This window comes from Armigeres subalbatus, chromosome 3 (assembly GCF_024139115.2).
Source record: "Armigeres subalbatus isolate Guangzhou_Male chromosome 3, GZ_Asu_2, whole genome shotgun sequence".
NCBI classification, from domain to species: Eukaryota; Metazoa; Arthropoda; class Insecta; order Diptera; family Culicidae; genus Armigeres; species Armigeres subalbatus.
The window spans coordinates 236,387,162-236,413,156 of NC_085141.1; the positions used below are offsets into that span (position 1 = coordinate 236,387,162).

Sequence of the window (25,995 nt, forward strand, 5' to 3'; positions counted from 1 at the left end):
AAATATTCTTTGCATTATTCTTGGCTCCAAGCTATTATAGCTATATGGCTGTTTTGGTAGAAGATTGAACTTCATAATGTGCATTCCCTAAATTTTTGTTTGAAAAAAACTGATGTTTAATTGTATAATAATGTAAACTAATTTATATAACCTCGAAAACAGTTATTGATGAAGATTTTGTAGACTGGCCTAGTTTGGAACATGGAACTACAGACCACTGGGATTCGCAAATTACGACTGAATAATTTGACACGAATTCGATCCCCACACATTTCTAAAATAAAAATGAATAATAAAAAAAATCAACGTTGTACAAAATATGCGACGGGCATTGAATAACCAGTCAGTAGTGTCAGACAGATTTTTTGATTAATAGTCCGGGTATCAATCGATTCATATAACATTCCACTCTGATGGTTGACAGAACGGTGTGCCTATCGATTAAAAGCGCGTGTATAGCTAAAGCATTGCTTGGTTTGAACTGCTTGAAGGTAACTACTCACAAAATGTTGATTACACTTTTCCAACTCGGAACTGGCAGGTTGTAACTAACAGAACAGATATAAATTTAGATCATAGGACCGGGACGACTGTTGTCCACTCACAGGAGTAGCTGGACTGTGATGAGCGGATTGAGTATTTCCATTGATTTAACAGGCGCGCATCTCGGTGAAAAATTGTGCTTATTGGCGGGGTTAACTTGACCGTGTCGGATAAGAGGCTTCCGAAAGGCTTGTGGCAGACATGGGCAACGAAGATACGATAGTTTGTTAATCATTTAGACGAATGATCGATTGTAATCCGGAAATGGTGTACGGAAGGATTGTACATAAAGATGCCATAGGGTAGAGAACCATTTAGGCAGCACCCCCTATTCCCGTCAGCAGCGTTCATTACTGGAGCGCATTACAATCGAATTCCTTGTTTTTTTTGTACATAGTTAGTTTAACCCTCTCCCGCCCATGGTGTCTGTAGAGCACCATCAAATTTTGCACCTTCTAACCTTCATCGAATTGTTACAACAACAAGAAGCAATATTTGACACATCTTTATTGTCCCATTAGATTGCAAATATAATCAATTTTGAGAACAAATAGTTAAACTATTGAAAACAATCAATTAACTATTGATTTATAATCAAAATTTTTTTTTTCGTTTTTCACTAATTTAAGCTATGGTAAATAATTTTTGTTCTAGCATTTTTTTCAAAGATGATTCCTACCTATTGAAATCCTTGAAAAAAGTCGTGAGCGGGAAAGGGTTGAGTTGATATCTAGTGATGTACAAAAAATCAAGTAATTTGGTTGGAACGCGGTCGAGGTAATAACGTTGCGGACGGGAATAGGGGGTGCTGCCCAAATGGTCCCGCTCCCTACTTGCTTGATAATCGATTATGGACTAATTCATCTCCAGATACGAACACAGAACCGGGACGGCTGCAGGGCAATGCCTTGAAAAGCTCAAATGTGTTAACACAGAATTCAGAGGATGGGGAGCTTTTAGTAAGCTTGTCGCACGAAGTTTTTAGTAAGCTGATCGCACAAAGTTTACGGATGGTATTCCTGGGACAGGCTCATTAAATCTTTGGGTTTTGAATATTATTTAGCCAAGACTTCTCTGTAATCGTATTTGCTCATTCGACATTTTACGATGCAGCTTTAACTTGTGCGGTTTAAAAGGGGTGTACCGGAGCGCAATAGACTACCGTGAATACTTTCCATTACCCTACCATTCATTTGGAAAATAGTAAAATTTTTGATTTTATTTATCATTTTTAATTTACCTTGGTATTAAAATGATCGTAGAACATTGGGTATAATTATTTGGGATATAACCTACATATTGAGAGTTATAGAAGATATTACGTTGATTGGTTTAAAATTGGCAAGGCTACTAGTATACTAGTATGAAGTGGTACCCATAAGGAAATAGGGGGTTTGTAAACTATGATGTATCTTTCCATCTTTGAAACTCCACAGACATAATCTCTATATGAATATTGGAAATACCCATTGATTGATTTAACATTTCTGATTTCAATTATTAACGGTAACACAATTGTCTAATCACATTCCAGGTAACGTTAGAGGAGCAAATGATCTGTGGTGCCTTGCAAACCCTAAACGAAGACGCCTTCGAAGATGTAGTTGGCAGCGAGCGGCCCAGCCCGAGTGGTGAGATGTTTTCCCAGTACTTAGCACCTATCCGCGAGAGCTCGGAAATTGGTTCACCGCCGAGGCTTAGCTATAATTTCACTAACCCCAACTTACTAGCTCACATGTCAGCCACCAGTGGCGATGATTCATTCCAGCAACGTTCTCACCTCAGGTCTCACAGCTTGCATGATGAGTCGCTATCCAGTGTTGTTATCATGTCGCATCCTCCCTCGAACGTTGATGATACAAAAGTTTAAGCGTATTAGTAACATTTATTTCTTATTCGTTAGTACAATTTTATTTGATTGAATACACGATCGAAGATGCGACAAATATCTAATAGTTATACGAGATGTGATCTGCTTTTGTTTTCTAGGAAACTAATAAGAATATTCGGAAATGTGGCATGGCGTCGCCTTCACACCGGTTATAAATATCATCATGCCAAATAGTAAACTATACAATTCGAAAAATAGTACAATAATCTCGAACGATTAGACGTGCATTGAAATTCCACACCAGTATTTTTGCCAGCACAACCGAATCGGAAAATCTATTAGATGTTTTCGTAATTTTCCCCCTAGGTTTCTAGAGTCCTAAACAAGAGTAACCATTCCTCCATTAGATGCCATTGATACTGAATGGTTTAGACTACGGAATTAAATTTAAAATCCTAGTGTGATACGAGCCTGGCGTGCATCTAATAAAAACGTATTTACGATGCAAATTGATGTAACAACATGTTCTTTATTGAGATCACAATTTACCTGCTTGATGGTGTTTCTGCACATTGTTTTATTGCTGAAGTTGTGATTTGTAATCGTCTACTAAAATGGAATCGCCACATGTCTACTCCAAAAATATGTAAGTAATTTGTGCTTGATTTGTATCTCTGAAAAGTTGGAACTTGGATTGAAGTGTCAGGTAAGAAGATGGTTTTTCTGTGTTTGTCATAATATGTACATATAGATATGGAGAGTGTGGCTTTCAGCACAGGGGTGCATCACTAAGACACGAGTGCGAGAGGAAACGTTACTGGTTTTGATACTGTTTTACCACTCGGTGGGCTGTGTTTTGAGTGATTTTTTTGTTATAAATTATTTCCTATTTTATTTTTATTTTTTTAATTTATTTGCTTTTAACCCTCTTTTTTTCATGGTAGCTGTAGAGCACCATCAACTTTTGCACTTTCCAACTTTTATCGAACTGTTTCTCAACAACAAAAAGCAATATTTGGCGGCACATCTTTATGGTTTCGTTACACTAGTTATAGAAATAATTTTGTGTTAAGATAGCAAAACTATTGGAATCAAGTAACTATTGATTTACAATCAAAAACATTCTTATTCGTTTTCCTCTAATTGTAGATATGCAAAACAACTTTTTTTAAACATTTTTTCTCTAAGGTGATTCTTTTCTATTGAAAACTTCCAAAAAAGTCGTGGGAAGAAAAAGGTTAAAGTCTAGTAATGTCCTCCTAGCAAACAGAGGCTGGATCATCATGACATATACAGACCAAAATGAAGAGTTATGCAGCTTAGCTTTAGCTTGATTGACTGTACACATCGTAGTTGCAAGTCGTGATTGGCCGAGAAACAACAAATTTGCACAGCTCACCAAATGAATAGTTTTCCTGGAATTAGAAAACCATTCTCACTGTACATGATTTGGAGTTTCAATAATTAAGACAAATAACGATGCCGGCCACGTCCTCACAGTCAATTTAGGATTTGGGGAGGGAAATTAGTCCAACCAGGGCTGTTACGATACGACAGTCGCGGATTTCGCGAATTTCACGGATTTGTCGCGGATTTACACTTCCAGTCGCGAAAATCGCGGTTCCGTCAAATATTGTCGCGAAAATCGCGATTTCCCTCAATTTAATTTTAGGATTAAGTCAACATGTCATTTATTTGGGTGTTTGCAAAATGGGCAACCCCTCGAGATCCAAACACATAGTATTTAAATAATCTTTCAATAGTCGTATGGATGTTGGTTTAAGTGGACACATAGAAAGTCTGTCGAATTGTCAGATCGATCATATTGCATTTCTGGATTACCGAAATACCGAGAGCTATTTATTTTATTGCTTAGAACTTTTGTGCCGCTAATCGCGGAATTACAATTATGATTACTGGCGCTGTATAGAGTGTCGACGATAAAGTCGGATCAAACGCAGTAATATTCACACCTGCAACTGTCGGGACGGAACTGATAGCTGATCGAAGCTGTCTTTATTTAGGTGTTTTGAAATTTATAATTTTAGGTTCAACGCCAATGAGGAAAGAAATTAAAAGGATTTAGCAATTTTAATTAAGAGGAAGGCCGGACCAGAAGGACCGTCTTGTGAGTCAACCAAGGGCTTCGTCAGTTATTTGAATTAAAATTACCACATTGAAATGATTGCGCATATAAATAAAATGCGCACAAGAATAAAATTTGAAAGAAAAAAAATTCAAAAACACTAATAAAATAGACAAAAATTGCGATGATAGGGTCCGACATTTCCGGCTTCTCCCTGAGGACTGGAATCTTGGGGTTCCTGCCGCTTTGTATGGCTTTTTTTCTGAGGTTGGTGCAAATATGGTTCATCTGCATCCTCGAGTGTCTCGCAGTAATCTTTTTTATGCGCGCTGTTGTCCGGTGGTATGTTAACTTGCTGCTGAAGCTGAAGGATTGAGGTCTAGGTTGGGAATGCCACATTTTGACCATTCTCGCCAATATTAGCTGCCACACAGAAAATCCTTGTGGATTGTTCGACCTTTCTTTTTGTGAGAAAGGATCAGACTGCCTTTCAATTGTTGGGGTGATATTCAGAAATCCGAATATCGTCGGTTGAACGAGAGGTTTTTTTTTATTTCCCGACCATCAGTTGCGTCTAGTTTTGTACCATGCTCAATGACTCTCACTATTGCAGCCATCCTATTCAAACCATTCAGTATTCCTCCTTTGTCCTATTATGCATTCCAATAACTTTTTGGTAGGCTAGTTTTTGTTCCATTACTTTCGCTTCAAAATTCCTAGCTGTTCTTATATCCATTGAGAGTTCGTTCGTGATTACTCAGTTGCAGTAAATTGTCTGACTGAACTTGATCCTTGAGACTCCAAACGAATCCTACGATGGATAGCACATACGATGTTGTAATGCTCACTATAGATGGCAAAACGCCATCGGGTACGCGGCCTACGCGGCTACGGCCTCTTCTAGGATGTCTAGTGCATGTTATCTTCGCTTGACGCTCATCCGTCAAATGAACAACGTGTCGAGTCTGCCGTGTTGTATAAGCTTAGCAATACCCATCCATTGTCTCATACGTAGTGATAATGACACCATTTTCCAAATCGTGAATATTATCCAAGTTCTTAAAAATTCGCAGGCCTCCTCTGGTTTCATTTCGCCTGAGTACTTTTAAATCAGATTCGTCAGGCTTTGCTTGGACCTCTGCAGAGTTCTGTAGAGAATCGCTTGCTTTAAAAAAATGGTCTTATATTATTTCCTAACTTGCGAATTGATGGAAGTACACAATGCAATGACTGATCAATAAATAGCCTGACAGGTTATTGATGCGTCCAAGCCCTTGTAAAACGATAGTAGAGATTAGAAGAATACTATATAGTGTACTAAAAAGTATAATTCAAATATAGCCCTATGACAACAGACTGCCATCTGCACAACCTACTTATAAAGAAATGCAATGATACAACATCGATTCAAATGGGGGGTTTCCCGGAAACATTAAAAATTGAATTACTTTCGGGCATAGTTCAACGCTGCACATATATTTTCTGCCGATTTTGCAATTCTGAGGTCAATCGCGCAATCAGAACCAATTCCCAGATCGAATGAGTGACGGAGGTGTATTTTCCTATACATTTTGGCTGAAATCCCCATACAAACTTCAAATCAAATGCGCCAGCTTATGCAACAAGCGATTGAGCTGAAATTTTCAGAGATTGATTTTCTCACCCAAAGACACAATTCTGGGGGGTGCCTCGTGGAATTCGACAACATTTTTTTCTCCCCATACTAAGCTGGGCCAGTCTAGTCTCCATCAGGGATTGAACTTATCATTTCATTATCATTTAGTATTCAGCCAATAACTCATTCCAGAGGCGGCGGTGTTGTATGGCGGACTTCTAGCGCTGATTCCCCTCTACAACTTTGTCTAAGGGTACATTGCTCTATGTCTAATATTCACCGCGGGAAACGCTAGTATAATTTGATATACTAAATGATAATAACACTTAACTTAACACTAAATGATAATAACACTTATGAGTTGAATGAGTTATTGGCTGAATACTAAATGATAATGAAACGATAAGTTCAATCCCTGGTCTCCATATGCTTTTTTGTTTATATGCTATTGTACAGTTTTCAAAATTTATACCCAATTGATCAATTGTCAGCCCCGACGACGGTATATAGACCAATGCAAACTCTCAACTTAACCTCACATATTTTAATAGTTCACAGAGCTTGTTTACAAGGTGTTAGAAGAAAAATCGATGAGGGGAAAATTAAAATTTATATTTTTAGTTTAAAATTTCAGTGATATTCTTTGCATTCAGCATGAAATCAATCGCAGAAGGACATCTCTACGTAAAAAAAAAAATGTTATTTGTTATTTATTTGTTATTCAGATTTCTAATACTTTTTTGCCAAAGCAGGCGCTTAATGATATGTATAAGAAAAAACTTATACATTGCATTAGGCACATACATTCAAAACTTATACTGCCGCTAACCGCAAGTCGAGCACATCTGTATATGGAGGCCCAATGTTATTTATTAGCTTTTTGGTATGGGATCATTCAGTGGCGTAGCCAGAAAATTGGTCTGGGGGGGGGTTTTCTGAACATTTTTTTTTTTCGAAAAAAAAAATTCTTCCAAAAATTTTGTCTCTGGAGGGGGGGGGGTTTAACCCCAAAACCACCCCCGTGGCTACGCCACTGGGATCATTCATTAGGTGGCATAATGAAGTGTATTGATATTTTCGAATAGGTGTTTTACCATAACTTTTTTTACGTGTACGTACATGCACGTAAAAAAATAATCTTATATGTTCTAGCAAACAAAAACATTCGAAAGTGCTTGTGTTCATCAACAGGTGCCTGCGGTACATAATTTCGGTCGGGTGGCCTCACAATTGAATAGAGCTCCATCGTCGTTGTCACCAGAGGCCTATAGCAACAGAAATTCTGGATCGGAAGTGAAGTTGGGTCGGCCACACCTTCAGAAGGTCGGCTCCAGGGGCACGTTCACCTCAATTTAAGAGATTTGTGTGTGGTTGGGTCGGCCACAACTTACGTAGAGGCGAAAACGAAATCTGTGAGCAAGCATTAGACTGGAACCCAGCGGGACATCGCAACAGAGGCAGACCCAGAGGCTCTTGATGGATAAGCCTCGATAAAGAAACAGAAGAAGTCGACCGAAACCTAACCTGGCAACAGGTTAAAGCGATAGCTGGACATCGCTAAGGAAGGAGAACTTTCAATTCGGCCCTTTGCTCCACCGGAGATGTACATGACCCATAAGTATAAGTAAGTAAGCAAACGGTGTTCGAGTACTAATGATGAATTTGTTGCGTGGTATACCCTGTTTCATCACAATCACCAACGATGTAATGGTAAAGTACCCTACGCAGCCCAAATTTTGCCGTAAATGCGCAAATCCTATCAGGAAAATATCAGAAAACTACAACTTCAACATGCAATGAAGCCAGAGTAACCCAATAGCTCCACTTCCATGCGACGAGTTGTTTAGCCAAACAGACTTCGTGCCAATGGATAAGGAAAAAGACAGAGTCAATTATATAGAGTTGCGCAAAGAGTGAAGCCAAATCTACCTATTGAACTGTCAAACCGTCTACCTATCGAGCAAAGTAAACAAATGCTAGTTGGTAAGGCGGAAGTATTGTTATCGCCTAATGATTATTATGGCAAATTAAAACACAAGAAGTAAAATATATTAGGTTTGTTTTAGAAGCAGCGTAAAAACACTTCAATATACCCCCTAATAAAGTAGCAACAAGAAACTAACTTCTTCGCCCTCTGTAGGAAGCCTGATTTTCGAATTTGAAAGCCTTAGAAGTGAACACTCCCATGAAGTCACTTGGAGGGTTGAACAAAAATACAAGTTGCCATCATAATAACATGAGCATCATTCAGCATCAGGGTAAGCAGATCCTCTTTGCGCAACTCTATATATAGACTCTGGAAAAAGAGACACCGTCTTCCGTAACTAGACGATCCAATGTTGAAGAACTTAAAATCACAACAAAAGTGACTGGACTGGACAGACATCCGACTACAATGAAGTGACAAATAAACGACGGCGATCAAGGCAAAAGGAGAGTCAAATAAAAAAAGTATGTTCTGATGTTCCCAGAATGCAGGTTCAGTAAAATATATCGGCACTTCGTCGGAAAAACGTTATCATAGAAAAATTATTGTTTAAAAAGTTAATGTAAAGATAATACGCAAGATGGCGGCTCTGTACAGCTGAAATCGGTGAGTGACCCTTTAATTCTTCTTCTTCCACGATGGCTCATTCCAACTGAAACTTGGGCTGCTTTTCAACTTCATTCAACAAGTATTCTAAATATTTGCATTTAGTCAGTTATTAATTAAAAGCTTTTATACACCCGCCATTGCATGAGTATGTATCTTGTGCAGGCAATAAATATTCGAGCAACGCCTAATGGAACGTACACACGGTCAAGCAGTTTGACCAACATTGACTCCACCCAGTGGCGTAGCCAGAAAATTGGTCTGGGGGGAGTTTTCTGAATATTTTTCTGAACAAATTTTGTCTCTGGGGGGGGGGGGGGCTTATGTCCAAAACCACCCCGCTTTACGAAAAGTTTTCTCCTTACCGGGGCGGGAATCGAACCCACACTCCACAGTACATGCGTTTAGACGATTGACGTCGCTAACCGCACGGCCACGAAGCCCACAATCAACCTTGACCATTGTTAGTTGTCAGTAGGTATAAAAACCCAGATTAATCCACCTAGCGTTGGTGGTGCCTTTCTCGCATTTAGTTAAGACACCAACCTTATATGGGGTTTATATGGTCCGATGTACCATTTTCTTCATAACTTTTAAACGCAATGACCGATCGTTATAAAATTCAATAGTGATCAACAAGGTTTTGTCCCCTGTCGAATGAAACTTGTTGCGAGAAAATCGGTTAAGGATTTTTACACGAAAAGTTGTCTAATGTTTTTTTATAGCTTTTGTGCACACACATACACACGGACAGACAGACATGTGCTCAGCTCGTCGAGCTGTGTCGATTGGTATATAATACTATGGGTCTCAGAGGCTTCTATAAAAAGTTCGTTTTTGGAGTGAAATGATAGCCTTTCGGTACAACTTAGTTGTACGAGAAAGGCAAAAATATATATGTTCAAGTTTCAGAATGGTTGATGCTAGAAACTCTCCGGCAATAATAGAGCAAATCCTTTCAAAGCCGTCTTTTCCTCCAACGATGAATGTGAACATTATGGAAATGTAGCACATATCGGACACAGCTTATTTTAATCTTGAACGAGAGCAGATGCTAAATCTTCGCCAAGTGATACTTATGACATGGCAAACGTTTTGCAGAAATAGTGACCGCTTTTTGAACTGAACAGAAAGCATTTTCAGACTTTTCAACAATTCATTAATTATTTGAGGACAATGTTAGCAAGCATCAATCCTTTTAGGTCGAATGTATATTTTTATCCCAAGTTATTTTTTCAAGTCATATTTGACGACAATTTTGAGTTTCGCATGATAGTTTTATTTCCCGGGATCCCGGGAAATCCCGGGAAGTTAATATTTTATTTCCCGTTTCCCGGGAAGTTGATTCCCGGGAAAAATGGAACCCCTAAGCGGCACGAACAATCAATTTATTCGAGCAACAATATCACACACGAACAACCGAAGCGCCAACTTGAGGACCAACACCACCAAGCACCAGCACCATCAAAAAATATATGGGGGTTTGTACAACTTCACCACAAATGCTCAAACATGTCCGGCGAACCTTGACTCCGCCTCCGATATCTCAATCCAAAATCAAACCGTTTTAATTTTTTCCAACCGAGCCGCCAACTGTCAAATGGTTGTTCGAACAACTTCACACACGTTCAAACAAAGCGGCAATCGAAGCGTTTTCTTGGGGGTGGAATCATTGTTCGTCAAACTGCTTGACTGGTGTGTACGTTGCATAACAACACGCAGCTGCACGAAGGATGCATCCTCGCAACCACAACAATATACCTTTTGTCGTCAACAGAGTTTGTTACTAACAAACGCAACAAGCCTTTGTCAGAACCCAAACACAATATGACAAGAATCAGTTGGCTTGCATGCTCTGATATTTCCGAGAATACGATGCTAAATTTGTAATCATAGATTCTCGAATATTTCCATAAAAGCAGAAACTATGATAGCTTAAAACCGAGATTTGCTGTAGAGATAATGCAGACAAAACATTTCGGATCTTTGTCGTTAATATCTCCGACAAAAACCAAGCTTTGTCGTTGGTTCTCTTTCGTTGTTTGTTTCGCATGCGCATCCAAGAAAAATCGATGCCCTGATCTTGTGTAGCAAGTACAATGGATACACTGTGCCCAGAGTTTCGAGAAAGTTTCCAACCCGAAAACATCATAGACGGACCGAGAATCGAATTCGCCATTTCCGCATTGGCAATCTAACGCCTTTGCTCGCAAGGCTACTGGAGACCCCCAAGAGTTAGCTTTTAAATGAGAGAATTAAAAAAAAAACTTATGATAGTTTGGAAAGAGTGATGCTGTGATGCTAAATGTAAACAATTTCAATAAACATAACATACTTTAATATGAGGCCGGAGTAGCCTGTGCAGTACAAAAAAGTCTTCTCCACTCAGCTCGGTCCATGGCTGCACGTCGCAAACCACGCAGTCTGCGGAGGGTCCGCAAATAGTCCTCCACCTCCAAGATGGATCTTACTCTCTGTACACCTCGCCTTCTTGTTCCCGTCGGATCGTTGTCGAGAACCATTTTCACCCGATTACTGTCCGATATTCTGGCTCCGTACCCGGCCCATCGCAGTCTTCCGATTTTCGCGGTGTGAACGATGGATGGTTCTCCCAACAGCTGATGTAACTCGTGGTTCATTCGCCTCATCCAGATTCTATTATATATAGAGTTGCGCAAAGAGTGAAGCCAAATCTACCTATTGAACTGTTCTTCACAGTTCTCACAACTATTTACAAAATTAACATAATTTATGAAATGTTTAAGAATGAATGTTTTCTGTGTTCTGTTCATGTTGTACAGTTCTAGGTGTATCAATTGTTCAAAAGAAAGCCTACGTTCATTCAAAATGGATGTGAGCATACTTTGCATGTGCGCCCACGCTCTCGTCACCTAATGGCACTCACTGAATTAGTGTTTTAATGTTTCTGTAATGCAGCAGTTACAGGGAGCGTACTGCTCAGTATCCACTCGTCGAATGGTATGGCTGAGCTGTCTGTGTTCGACCTTTTCGTTGGCCAACAGGTACCACATACTGCGTTGAGCCTTTTAGTCCCAATATTGAGCCATACCTGCTTCCAATTCCCTGCTGGGTTTCGCAGTTCAACTCTTGGCTTCTCCGTCTGCTCGATGTACAAGTGGTGAATTTGAACGGAGGAAGGGTTTTGTAGTTGTTAAGGAGGGTATACTCTGACGTGCTTGGTGGATGGTGATTAGGCAAGGAAGACCAGCAGGGGGTTATAATCAGAAACATTGGCCTCCTCCACGTACCATCCGTCATCTGCACCCCACCACGCAGCACTTTCCTTTCGAAAACTCCCAGTGCACGTTGGTCTTCCACGACCATCGTCCAGGTATCGTGTCCGTAGAGTCTAATAAGTCTACCGGTCTAATAAGCGTTTTGTAGATAGTTAGTTTGGTACGGCGGCGAACTCTATTCGATCGGAGCGTTTTGCGGAGTCCAAAGTATGTGCCATAATATCAATGTTGTCGGCGAAACCAAATAACTGGACGGACTTCGTGAAAATCATACCACTTGTGTCAATCCCTGCCCTTCGTATTGCTCCCTCCAAAGCGATGTTGAATAGCAGACACGAAAGACCATCACCTTGCCGTAACCCTCTGCGCGTTTTGAAGGGACTCGAGAATGCCCCTGAAACTCGAAATACGCACATCACCCGATCCATCGTCGCCTTGATCAACCGTATCAGTTTTTCCGGAAATTCGTTTTCGTGCATTAGCTGCCTGGTGCTGCCCCACGAACTCCCTTGCGATTGGTATTAGTCGGCGGCATACAATTGGGGGGAGTACATTTTAGGTGGCGTTCAGCAATGCGATTGAACAGTAGTTGCTACAATCCAGCTTATCGCCGTTTTTGTAGGGGCACGTGACACCTTCCATCCACTCCTGCGGCAATCCCAAACTTTGGTAATTATCCAGTGCAGCGATCTAGTCAGTGCCTCACCACCGTATTTAAATGGTAGTTGATCAACTCAGGGGCTTTGTTGTTTTCAGCCGGTTGATCTCCTCTTGGATTTCCTGGAGATTCTGAGCCAGAAGTCGTATGTCCTACGCGCGTGCTCTCAAGTTCATTACCATACCGCCTCCGTTGTCTACCACATCGTCATTCAGGTGCTCTTCGTAGTGCTGGCACCTTTGTGGTCACCTTTGAATCACATCACGCTCGTTCGTAAGAAGGTTCCCGTTTATGTCCTTACACTTACACATATCGGGCTGTGGCACGTGGCCCTTACGTGAACGGTTGAACTTCTCATAGAACTTTCGTCTCTTCACGGTCTCGATCTTCCTGCTGGCGCTTGTTCCTCCGAAAAATCGAGTTTTATCTGTTCCGCGCCCGTTTGTATCGTGCCTCGTTCGCCCCCGTGCGGTGTTGCAGCAATCGCGCCCATGCTGCATTCTTCTCCTCAACTAACTTCTCACATTCGCCGTCATACCAGTCGTTTCTCTGATCCGGGGCGCAGTGCCTAGTGCAGCAGTTCGGTGTTTCCAGTGGCAGATATCTCTCCAGCCATCTTCAAGAAACGCTGCGCATAGCTGCTCTTTCGTTGGGAGTGCCACTTCCAGCTGCTGCGCGTAGTCTTGGGCTAGTCTACCATCTTGTAGCCGCGGCGGATGACTCCGACGCGTGTTGTACACCGTCGAGCGTTTTGAGCGCAGACATACTGCAACGAGGTAGTGGTCGGATTCAATATTAGCACTGCGGTAAGTGCGGACGTTCGTGATGTCGGAGAAAAATTTATCGTCTCTTCCTAACTCAAAAATTAATTGATATTGATTGTATATATCACAAAGAACCATGGCTCCGTAAAGTGTTATACACGCCTGAGCCTAGCAAATAAAGGAACTTGAAAAAAAGTGCCGTCGATTAGAACGTGGTCGATTTGGTTTATCGTTTCTTGATTAGGTTATTTCCATGTGGCCTTCTTGCTTCGGACTACCATTCCGCGGGAGACTGCAAAGTTTATGCATCGTGGGCCGTCGTGGCCGATTGTATCGAGTCGTATTATCTTCTATGTCATTCGTAATTGTTGTTTTTAAAGGCGGCTTATTGGGCCTGCGCAAATCTCCTGTCTTGTCGGAGGGCCGTCGTCGTGTCGTGTCAGGTATATTTAGCGTCCCACCTAACACCAGGACTTGGGCTTGAGCTTTGAGCGGTACACGGTTCCTTTTGGCGGAGTCAACTTGCGCATACATGTAGCTTTTTATAGAAGTTTACCAGAGCCCACTGTCAAACCCCACCACATCATAGGCAGGCACCACAACTCGCAATGGTCTGCTTCCTCACCAGCCTTAAGTCGGTGCCTCCCGAACTCGATATTATTCAACTCGAAGTAATTTTTACAGGGCCCTCCTTAGTCGTGCGGTAAGACGCGCGGCTACAAAGCAAGGCCATGCTGAGGGTGGCTGGGTTCGATTCCCGGTGCCGGTCTAGGCAATTTTCGGATTGGAAATTGTCTCGACTTCCCTGGGCATAAAAGTATCATCGTGCTAGCCTCATGATATACGAATGCAAAAATGGTAACCTGGCCTAGAAACCTCGCAGTTAATAACTGTGGAAGTGCTTAATGAACACTAAGCTGCGAGGCGGCTCTGTTCCAGTGTGGGAATGTTTTATTTATTTATCATCAGACTAAGGCTGGAGTGGCCTGTGCTGCACATAAAAGACTTCTCCATTCAGCTCGGTTCATGGCTGCACTTCGCCAACCACGCAGTCTGCGGAGGGTCCGCAAGTCGTCCTCCACCTGATCGATCCACCTTGCCCGCTGTGCACCTCGCCTTCTTGTTCCCGTCGGATCGTTGTCGAGAACCATTTTCACCGGATTACTGTCCGACATTCTGGCTACGTGCCCGGCCCACCGCAGTCTTCCGATTTTCGCGGTGTGAACGATGGATGGTTCTCCCAACAGCTGATGCAACTCGTGGTTCATTCGCCTCCTCCACGTACCGTCCGCCATCTGCAACCCACCATAGATGGTACGCAACACTTTCCTTTCGAAAACTCCCAGTGCGCGTTGATCCTCCACGAGCATCGTCCAGGTCTCGTGTCCGTAGAGAACTACCGGTCTTATAAGCGTTTTGTAGATAGTCAGTTTGGTACGGCGGCGAACTCTATTCGATCGAAGCGTCTTGCGGAGTCCAAAGTACGTACGATTTCCAGCCACTATGCGTCTCCGAATTTCTCTGCTGGTATCGTTATCGGCGGTCACCAGTGACTGACTTTCACCAGTGAAAGACTCGTGGTGGGTGGCTCACATTGACCTCTCTTGAGCCTCTTCCTATCATGTACTTCGTCTTCGACGTGTTGATGACTAGTCCAATCCGTTTAGCTTCGCTTTTCAGTCTGATGTAGGCTTCCTCCATCTTCTCAAAGTTACGTGCCATGATATCAATGTCGTCGGCGAAACCAAATAACTGGACGGACTTCGTGAAAATCGTACCACTCGTGTCAATCCCTGCCCTTCGTATTACTCCCTCCAAAGCGATGTTGAATAGCAGACACGAAAGACCATCACCTTGCTGTAACCCTCTACGGGTTTCGAAGGGACTCGAGAATGCCCCTGAAACTCTAACTACGCACATCACCCGATCCATCGTCGCCTTGATCAACCGTATCAGTTTATCCGGAAATCCGTTTTCGTGCATTAGCTGCCATAGCTGGTCCCGATCGATTGTATCATATGCGGCTTTGAAGTCGATAAATAGATGATGTGTGGGCACGTTGTATTCGCGGCATTTCTGCAATACCTGACGTATGGCGAACACCTGGTCTGTGGTAGAGCGTTCACCCATAAATCCCGCCTGGTACTGCCCCACGAACTCTCTTGCAATTGGTGTTAGTCGACGGCATAAAATTTGGGAGAGTACCTTGTAGGCGGCGTTCAGCAATGTGATTGCGCGGTAGTTGCTACAATCCAGCTTATCGCCCTTTTTGTAGATGGGACACACGACACCTTCCATCCACTCCTGCGGCAGAACCTCATCCTCCCAAACCTTGGTAATCACCCAATGCAGCGCTCTAGCCAGTGCTTCACCACCGTGTTTAAACAGCTCTCCTGGTAGTTGGTCAACTCCAGGGGCTTTGTTGTTTTTCAGCCGGCCGATCTCCTCCTGGATTTCCTGGAGATTCGGAGCCGGAAGTCGCATGTCCTGCGCGCGTGCTCCTAGGTTCATTACCATACCGCCACCGTTGTCTGCCATATCGCTATTCAGGTGCTCTTCGTAGTGCTGCCTCCACCTTTGGATCACCTCACGCTCGTTCGTAAGAAGGTTCCCGTTTATGTCCTTACACATATCGGGCTGTGGCACGTGGCCCTTACGTGAACGGTTCAACTTCTCATAGAACTTTCGTGTGTTATTAGCGCGGTACAGTTCCTCCGTCTCTTCACGGTCTCGATCTTCCTGCTGGCGCTTTTTCCTCCGGAAAATCGAGTTTTGTCTGTTCCGCGCCCGTTTGTATCGTGCCTCGTTCGCCCTCGTGCGGTGTTGCAGCAATCTCGCCCATGCTGCATTCTTCTCCTCAACTAACTGCTCACATTCGCCGTCATACCAGTCGTTTCTCTGATCCGGAGCCACCGTGCCTAGTGCAGCGGTTGCGGTGCTTCCAATGGCGGATCGAATATCTCTCCAGCCATCTTCAAGAGATGCTGCACCTAGCTGCTCTTCCGTTGGGAGTGCCACTTCCAGCTGCTGCGCGTAGTCTTGGGCTAGTCTACCGTCTTGTAGCCGCCCAATGTTAAGCCGCGGCGGACGACTCCGACGCGTGTTGATCACCGTCGAGAGTTTTGAGCGCAGACATACTGCGACGAGGTAGTGGTCGGATTCAATATTCGCACTGCGGTAAGTGCGTACGTTCGTGATGTCGGAGAAGAATTTACCGTCGATTAGAACGTGGTCGATTTGGTTTTCCGTTACTTGATTAGGTGATTTCCATGTGGCCTTGTGGATATTCTTACGGGGGAAGAAAGTGCTTCGGACTACCATTCCGCGGGAGGCTGCAAAGTTTATGCATCGTTGGCCGTTGTCGTTCGATACGTTATGCAGACTATCCGGTCCGATGACCGGTCTATACATTTCCTCCCTTCCTACCTGAGCGTTCATGTCACCGATGACGATTTTGACGTCCCGCAGTGGGCATCCATCGTATGTCTGCTCCAGCTGCGCATAGAACGCTTCTTTCTCGTTGTCGGATCTCCCTTCGTGTGGGCAGTGCACGTTGATGATGCTATAGTTGAAGAAACGGCCTTTTATCCTCAGCTTGCACATCCTTGCGTTGATTGGCTGCCACCCAATCACGCGTTGGCGCATCTTTCCCAGCACTATGAAGCCGGTTCCCAGCTTGTTGGTGGTGCCACAGCTTTGGTAGAAGGTAGCCGCTCGATGCCCGCCTTTCCACACTTTCTGTCCTGTCCAGCAGATTTCCTGCAGCGCTACGACATCGAAGTTGCGGGGATGTAATTCATCGTAGATTATCCTATCGCAACCTGCGAAGCCTAGCGACTTGCAGTTCCATGTTCCAAGCTTCCAATCGTGATCCTTTATTCGTCGCCTAGGTCGTTGCCGATTGTATCGAGTCGTATTATCTTCTATGTCGTTCGTAATAGTTGTTTTTAAAGGCGGCTTATTGGGCCTGCGCAAACCTCCTGTCTCGTCGGAGGGCCGTCGTGTCAGGGCTGTTTAGCGTCCCACCTAACACCATGACTTGGGCTTGTGCGCTTTGAGCGGCACACGGTCGCTTTGGCGGGGGGGTGTGTGTGGGGATGTAATGCCAATATGAAGATGAAGATGATTTTTTACAGTTCATATGTATGATATAGGCAGGGGAACTGTTCCTTTTTCCATCTCACTGAACATATATTCATCACATCGCAAAACAAAGAAATACAGCACCAATCTCGTCGCTTCTTTTTGCTAACATACACTGCTGAAAAAATCACTATTTAGAAAAAGAAAAAAATCAAATTCATTTTCATTGCTTTCTTTTTGATGAGATGATCATGCGAGCTATGAGAAGAAGTACCAAACAGTTCGGTGCCACTTGATCCAATATCGTTTGGCCGAACGCCATTTAGCCAAAAGGCCGAATACTGTATAGCCGAATATTTTAGGAAAAAAATGCGAGTTGTGAAAAGTAAGTAATGAGAAATGAGAAGTGAGAATTACATGAAGTGCACAGCGAGAAGTGAGGAATGAGATATTTCTCACATCTCATAAGAAATAAGACGTGAGACGTCAGAAGTGGGAAGGGAGAAGTGCGAAGTGATAAGCTAGAAGAGCGAAGTGAAAAGAGAGAAATGAAAAGTGTAAAGTAAAAAGTGAGAAGGAAAAAGTGTTAAATGATTGGTGAGTAGTGAGAAATGCAAGAGAGAAATGAGAAGTAAATAATGAAAAGTGAGAAGTAACAATAAGCGAGAAGTGTGAAGTACGAAGTGAAAAGTGAAAAATGAGCAATGGAAAGTGAGAAGTAAAAATGAGAATAGAGAAGTGAGAAATGAGTAATGAAAAGTGACAAGTGACAAGCGAGAAGTGAGAAAAAAGAACGGAAAAGTGAGAAGAGAGAAGTACTAAGTGAGAAGTGACAAATATGAAATGAAAAATGAGAATGAGTAGAGACTACTACTCACTTCTTACTTGTACTCACTTCTAACAGTAACTCCATTCAAACATTTAATCTTTCACTTCTCAGTTCTCACCTTTCAGTCCCCGCATCCTACTATTCACCTCGAACATCTCACTTCACTTAATCAGGAAACAAATGTTAACTATTCGGTCATATTTCTACATGCTAAGAAAAGTTTTTAAATTTTGAAAAAAAAAATGATTGCCATATCTCAATACCTCCCTAACTCGATGGTCTTCCTTCAATATCGAGAAGGGGAGATGTCGAAACTCATTGTCAACCTAATTTGTACTAAATGCCGTTTATTGGCTTAATTCCAGTATCGATTCGAAGTTCGCCGATTCCATCACCAAAGCAGATGACTTCCATCCTGAAACCAACGGGTAGCATAAGGAAAGGCGACAAGCGAGTCACTATGTGCGAAAGAGAGAGCAACCTATCGCCAACATTTATCGAGATTTTGAACGAGAATCTTGCGCGGAAATCTGGTAAGTTATGCGCCTCATACCTACCTATTGTGATGGAAAAATATCCAAACACATCTAAGTTTAGGTTACGCACGAAATTAATGAATAAGAGGTAAGCCAGCCAAGGGCTGAAAACCTCTCAAATAAAGAAAAAAAAATAATGAATTGTATTTGTTACGCGGTTGAAGCCCTACGATCTAAAAAAGTAGGTACGATCGCTATTTATTTGGCACTTTTCTCCAATCAGCATTAAATTGTTACATATTTACATAGGTATTTATTTTTTCGGCCCAGATATTATGCCTAAACTATTTCGTAAAAAAATAACGCGTCTTTTCTTTATGCCAACACAAAGAAACATATCAACATATCTCAAACTGCATTGAATAAATAACCCATAGATTTTCCGTTGCTTTGATTTCAGTACGAAGGCAGTATAGTTTCAATGATCCTGACGGTCAGCAGCTCACATAGGGCACATGCAGAAAATTAAACGGACAATCCCACCAAACTATTTAGAATATCTAATAATTTCCAATGCTTATTTTGAAAAGAGTGTTTCCAATTGAAAAGTAAATAAAATTGTTTTTTATTATTTTTTATTACCACATTTTCAACAGTAACTAAACAATATCCCAACTGCCTTATGTCGTACGCTTTCCGACCGATAGAAAACCGGAAGTGTTCGAGAAATACTTCGCCGTGCTTTCGCTGGCCGGTTTCTCTGCCGCCTGTGGGTTGACGATTTCCAATCCCTGCAGCGGGGTAAATGCCACGCTAGATGCCGTACCAGAAACTTGCTTCTTAACAGTGGTGCTTCCGCCCCACACCTGCTGTTGCTTTTGAAGATTCTTCTGGAGTGTTTTGCTGATTCGAACCTTGGTCTTCTCATCGATCTGCGGCAAGCGTATCCTACCGGTGCCTGTTTTGCCTATAGTTCCACGCGTGTATCCCAAATCCTCTTGATAGGCATCTTCATCAATCTGTAGAAAAGCAGGCGCTTTAAAATTGTAAAAAATTAAAGATATTTAAATACAACTTACATCTCCAAAGTTCATCCGGTTGGCTTGTTTTCGGAATTCCGTTATTGCGTAACGTTCTTTCATTTTACGCACCCGCCTTCCACCGCGTTTTTTCTTGCCACCTTCGATTGGCTTCGGAAGTGGCTTGATAAACTTCACCGGTGGAGGTTCTTGCAATTTATCCAGCTTCTTCTCAATATCCTCGCGAAACCGTTGACCGATCTCGCCCATGTGGCATTCATGGCAAGCATCGACTCGAGCGGCCAAAGTGCTTTTCGAGGCTACCAACCGAGCTGCTTTTCTGCGCATATCCGGTGGCGTGTCCTGGACGATATCCGAGTAATAAACATATCCAGTGTGGGGCAGCATAGCTACTTTCGAAAATCTAAAGAAGTAAAAACAAATTTTGAATTAAAGTTGATGTACTTATCGAAATGCACATTCCGCAGACCTACCCTGACAGAGTTTTTTTCTGTGCTCCCAAAACGAGTACATTACAAGCCGGCATTTTGGACAATCTGGTGAGACCACCTGCAAGACCCACCAGCTTGGCAGCAGTAGATGCACCAACTATCATGGACAAATTGGGTGCGATAAATGTCATGCGACTTTCGACATACTCGAAGATTTTCGTTTTAAAATCGCTAAGTTCTGTGGCCATGTCACATGCTTCGTATATTTGTTGTAGCTCATGTTGCTCCAAGCGGCTTCTGCACAAAAAAAAATCATGAATTAATGTTTAATGAATATAAAGTACTTGATAACAATCGTCATGTGATAATATTCTGAATCGTGCTTATTCTGCGTCTTAAATGAGAGATAAAAGTCTTTTAAAATTAGCGTTAATTTTTTGAATTCCGCAATTTGAGCCGGAAACCGGAGTGCGGCATTTCGCGGTATGAAATTTTGCGGAATGGCCTATCGAACGGATATTAATTGCATGCCGTGACGATACATATCAAGATACTCTATATCAAGGAATGTAGCTTTAAGTTTCAATTGGGTGGCAAAAATAACTGATTACTTAACTAACAAAAGATAAAAGTTAAGAATTCTAAAATACTTTACCCCTGTGTTGTAGAAGCTGTTACAGAAACAATCATAATAGTTGCTTGTGTCAAAATCTCCTGAAGTCGTTCATTATTCTTCGCTTGGTCCAAATCATTTCCCAGTTCTCTGACGCTGCGAATGTAATCCATTTCCACCATAATGAGAGAATCGAGCTCAGGAAAGCGTTTCTGATATTTATCCTTTACAAATTTGTGTATGATAGCTACAAAAATAAAAGAAATGATCATTCCATTCGATCAGCCAACAGCAGCTATTGGCATAATATTGATAAAAGGCCAAAACTTATTCATGTATAACTTTAGTGTTTCGTATGTAGATAAGAAGTATGATAAAATAAGCACGTACAGATTTCGCTGTCGACATCCACAGCTATGTTATTGGCTTCGACGATCAGCTGGTACTCAGGATCCGATTCAACGTTGCCAATCATTTCAGATGTTTTACGAGGATTTTTCACGAACTTTGCTATCTGTGTAAGCACATTGGACAGACGAGCGGAGTCCCGCAGTTTACAAATTTCCCGTATGGATGCTACATTTACGTCCACTTCCATCGGTTCATCTTTTACGTCCATGATGATGGTTTCCTCTTCACTGCCGGATAATTGGCGACCATCTTCGGTGTCATCGGGGGCCTCCTGTTTAATGGTTTCTTGCAGTTCCTCTGTCTCCTCATTATCGTCCTCCAAATCAGCCAAGAGTTCATCGGCAAGCGACATTTCAGTGGAATAATGTTATATTTTTCACAAACTGTGAGAACTGTTTCGAAACGTTTAACGTTTACCAATATTCAATCCTTCGTCAGGTTAAACACAAACAAAAATAATTTTATCGCGTTCTTGGTTGGGTGGGGTGGGAAAGGGCGGAAAAAGGAGGAAAAATCCTGTGCACATATGGCTGGCTGTCATTATTGTGAGATGTGAACAACTATTATTATACGCTAACGTGAAACAACACAAAATATGGGTATAACTAGAGGGTATGCATTATAGATACAGTATCCCCCCGCTTATCCGGACCTCGCTAGTCCGACGACTCGTTAGTCCGGATCTCGCTAATTCGGAATTTTCCAGATTAAAAAGTATCAACACCCATTTAAATACATTATGCTGTCAGTTTTCAAATTTGTGCTGTGATTTTGTTTTTGTTCATTTGTATGGATTTGACAGTCGGATTAACGAGAGAAACCCCGATAGTCCGGCCATACATTTGTCGGATCAGCGGGGGTATACTGTAGTGGAATATATAGATGAGCGAAGATAAATCCTCTGTCTCCAAACGAACTGTCAAACGTGTCTCCAAACGAGCATGACGTCACGATTTCAATGAAAGCGTTAAGGGCTGTGACGTCATATGCGCGTATGCACGGGCAAAAAAATCGACTCACCCATGCTTTCGCTCATCTATAGATTCTACTATCTATAGTATGCATCCAGTCGGGAAAAACCGGAAATTGGACCCGATTGAAAAAAAAAACCGGGGTAAATATTGCTCTTTACACAATTGTTTAGCTGTGCACGCAAAAAAATATTGCAGTCGAAACTACCATTCCGAGGGTTATTTTACGCTGGGACGGGACTTGCAAAGAGGAAAAAATGTAACTTCATCTGCAACCAGCAAGCGCTGTCACGAATTGTCAGATGCAACCAGCACCTTTTTGTGTGAAAGTATTGGTATCCCTCGAAAAGTATTCCGAATGATTTTATTTTACGAGTACTTTTTCACTTTGAAAAGTATTCTACAATAACCGGACAGATTATTATTGAACAGTTATAAATACATGTTTTATTTCCGATAGGAAAATCTTTATAAAAATAAGTTTACAAATTCGTAAATTGCAAACACGTTTATTGTGCTCAGAAGATTCTACCCGGGATTTAGGTGAAACACTCAAGGAAACAGTTGAGAATTGATGATCAACTGTGATGAAAAGAAGAACAAGTGTCAAAACAAGGAAAAAGAAAGCCGTCTTTGCAGGTCTCGTCTCAGATTTTAAGAATATGCACCGACGATTTTCAGCAGATAACAAACCCGCTTGTTTTTACCATGCGCGCAGTAAAAATCAACTGTGGCCCATGCGGAATGTTGTCAAATGAACTGAAACAGTGGTGAATTTCTCTGAAACCATGGTAAAATTAATTGAAATTTCATGGTAGTTTTAAAAACAGAGCGTAGTCTACAAAATAGTAGTTTTTACTAGCCACCCTATAACCAGAGACCGGCGGAGTGAAAAACTGTCGAAATGGCAACGTATGAAAATGCATGAAATCGTGAAAATAATACCGGCATCCCTTGAACTTTTTGCTTGCTTCTTATGGATGCAAAAAGTAAACAAGTCGAATTGGAACCGCTTTTGACAGTTCGATTGGAAACAAGATGGCGTCTTCGCCGATCTCTTATTGTAGTATTTCTAGTTTTTACCACGGATTTTTTTTTTTCTGTGTGATAATCCTACACGCAAAAAAATGTTGCGGTCGAAACTACCATTCCGAGGGTTAATTTAAGAATACGCACCGACGATTTTCAGCAGATAACAAACCCGTTTGATTTTACCATGCGCGCAGTAAAAATCAACTGTGGTCCTGGTGGAATGTTGTTGCATGAACTGAATCAGTGGTGAATTTGTCCGAATGCGTGGTTAATTTAACTGAAAATTTGTGGTTGTTTTAAAAACATGGCGTAGTCTACAAAATAGTAACCGTTACCATGGAATTTTTCTCAGTGTAGCTTCGCACCCCGTTTATGAACTTCGCACTATCAAATGCTTTGAGACGATGATGAAAACAAACTACAGTATACCCCCGCTGATCCGACAAATGTATGGCCGGACTATCGAGGTTTCTCTCGTTAATCCGACTGTCAAATCCATACAAATGAATCAAAACAAAATCACAGCACAAATTTGAAAACTGACAGCATAATGTGTTTAAATGGGTGTTGATCAGGGTGTTGATACTTTTTAATCCGGAAAATTCCGAATTAGCGAGATCCGGACTAACGAGTCGTCGGATTAGCGAGGTCCGGATAAGCGGGGGGATACTGTATTTTTATAGTTGACTATCGAGTTTGCTGACTGTCCGATGCAAAGCCAATCAAATGGGGTAGTTCAAAATAAATATTGTACTGAAGGGTCATGGGTTCGAGTTCCATCGAAGGGAAAGTGGTTACCTCCAATACATTTTTCAAATCAATATCTTCCACATAACGTACATATTCACATATGAGTTTCCATAACATTGTAAATTAATGTCCAAGTCGGGTGGTTTAATCCCCGGAAATAGGCAATTGACTTTGATTGAACTGAACCTGAGTTGCGTGCTCTTGCCTACGCAATGCGGTCGGGTCTGAGCTTGACGACCGACTGGCAAATAGCTTACACAACCTCACTTTATCAGTACAGTTGCTGATGAAGAATGTGTACAGCCGCCAGACATTCTAAATACTCACGCTCCTCCAATGTGAACGTGTACTATACACATGTGGTAGTGTTGGCTTGAGAAATGGATTGCGAGTGATTTGACTATGCGTCCAATTTGGGAATCTCGAGCTCGTGGTGGAATTCAATGGGATTGTATTAACTCGTCTTATGACAAGTGAATTTCTTTTCCCTACTTCCTAAGGACCGCATCAATCTGCAAGTGGAAAGGACGAACGAAGTTGCAAAACCACAGCCTCTAGCAATTGATTCCAGCAAGCTGCCATCTTCCTCTTGTCGCCAGCACGAATCATTTCGGAACAGCAGATCACGCTGTTTTGTAGAAGTGGAAAATTGCACAGGATTCGAACAGTTTATTTGTGGAGCGGAATTCGAGGTCCCGGAACATATCAAGCCAGCACTGGAAGACAAATGTTTCTAAATGTGCCGTATTATTTGCTGCACGTAAAAAAAAGCATTTGTTTTATCTATTAAATTAGATATATATTCATTATTATGTATACAAGCATGAACTTTATTACTCGTCCAATAATGTTCATATCATATTTGAATATAAAGCATTTAGCGTGTTGATATATTATATTTTATTTGACAATAAAAAGTATAAGTTTTTCCTAATGGCAAAAATGTATAAGAAAAAACTTATACTTTCGATTCGAAGCGGATATGAGAAAAAAAAACATGGCGCTGGAAGCTGCTGGAACATTTCCGAGCATTGAATCAGGAAAATATCAGGTGTAATCTATCTGAATCTATACAGTTTATTATAATAAATGCATTTCATTTGTGTAAGGCAGTGATGGAGCTTGCAGTCTTACACATCTCATCGAATCTTTTATTATTAACCAACAAGAAAAGGTAAGGCAAAACATCCATTCCAGTTTGGTGAAGTCAATTATCTTAAATATAACAAATCTTGACGATGTTGATAGAAGTTCGCCAGCAGCTTAAACTAAAATAGATTAATTTTTACAGCGCTATTGGTCCGTCATCGCCAGGATGAATCGATAATTAATTACACCGGAGAAACCAGTAGTTTGTATTTGTAACAGCGTAAGCTTGATATGCGAGATTGTTCCTCCTGGCTGGCCATTGGTTCCGTACCGTGGGTATCGTGACGTATGGCGATGGAGTATCCACAACTGTGATCGACCAAGGAGCTTAATATCTTATTCCCGAAGCTGTAGCGAAGAAAAACATCACGGTGACATTGAAAATGCTCTTGGCTATAATGGTAGAGCAGCTTGAGCAGTGCATGAACCACCCAGTTCCCTACACCCCATTATAATATGCGATACGAAGCGTGATATGATTCGTTGCGCCAGTGAATCACAGCCTCAACCTACGATAAAGTATGGAGAACTGAAAAACGATATTGAAATGTCTCCAAAACCATTGATGATTTGGATAAATAATAAATGTCGAGAAAAATCTAATTCGTTTGTTTTTTTAAAATTTGAGCTTATTTTGAAGGCGGGAAGAACAAGAATATAACATGAACCAGGTAAATGAAATTCATAATCGAATCCAATGATTTCATTATCATTCGTGTAATGACGTTCATGCAATAACTGCATGAAATTTATTACAAATCTAATATAAGATATTCGGTATGGACATGAAATGTATAAGTTTCATATTATGAATATCATTCGAATGTTTCATAACCTTCATCTGAAGAATGCATATGGTTTAT

General features: G+C 41.7%; 3 protein-coding genes across 11 annotated transcripts in view; 2 read left to right on the forward strand and 1 right to left on the reverse strand.

Moving 5' to 3' along the window:
* Positions 1-2,887, forward strand: part of LOC134221032 (kinase D-interacting substrate of 220 kDa-like) — an 83,077-nt gene extending 80,190 nt beyond the window's left edge. For all 9 annotated transcript variants that reach the window (XM_062700212.1, XM_062700206.1, XM_062700207.1 and 6 more), the window contains one exon: positions 2,078-2,887. In XM_062700212.1, the coding sequence (XP_062556196.1) occupies positions 2,078-2,413 (336 nt within the window). In that variant the 3' untranslated portion in view covers positions 2,414-2,887. The remainder of the gene's footprint in view (positions 1-2,077) is intronic.
* A 9-nt stretch (positions 2,888-2,896) lies between these two features.
* LOC134221038 (uncharacterized) lies at positions 2,897-24,726 on the forward strand. Its single transcript, XM_062700216.1, has 3 exons — positions 2,897-3,020; positions 18,625-18,792; positions 24,484-24,726. The coding sequence occupies exons 1-3, from the start codon at positions 2,897-2,899 to the stop codon at positions 24,546-24,548; spliced, it is 357 nt and encodes a 118-aa protein (XP_062556200.1). The 3' UTR covers positions 24,549-24,726.
* LOC134221035 (U4/U6 small nuclear ribonucleoprotein Prp31) lies at positions 19,354-21,749 on the reverse strand. Its single transcript, XM_062700214.1, has 5 exons — positions 21,210-21,749; positions 20,862-21,066; positions 20,249-20,503; positions 19,815-20,178; positions 19,354-19,754 (listed from the first exon to the last, which is right to left on the reverse strand). Exons 1-5 carry the CDS (start codon positions 21,580-21,582, stop codon positions 19,416-19,418), a joined length of 1,536 nt encoding a protein of 511 aa, XP_062556198.1. The 5' UTR covers positions 21,583-21,749; the 3' UTR covers positions 19,354-19,415.
* Positions 24,727-25,995: the final 1,269 nt, after the last annotated feature.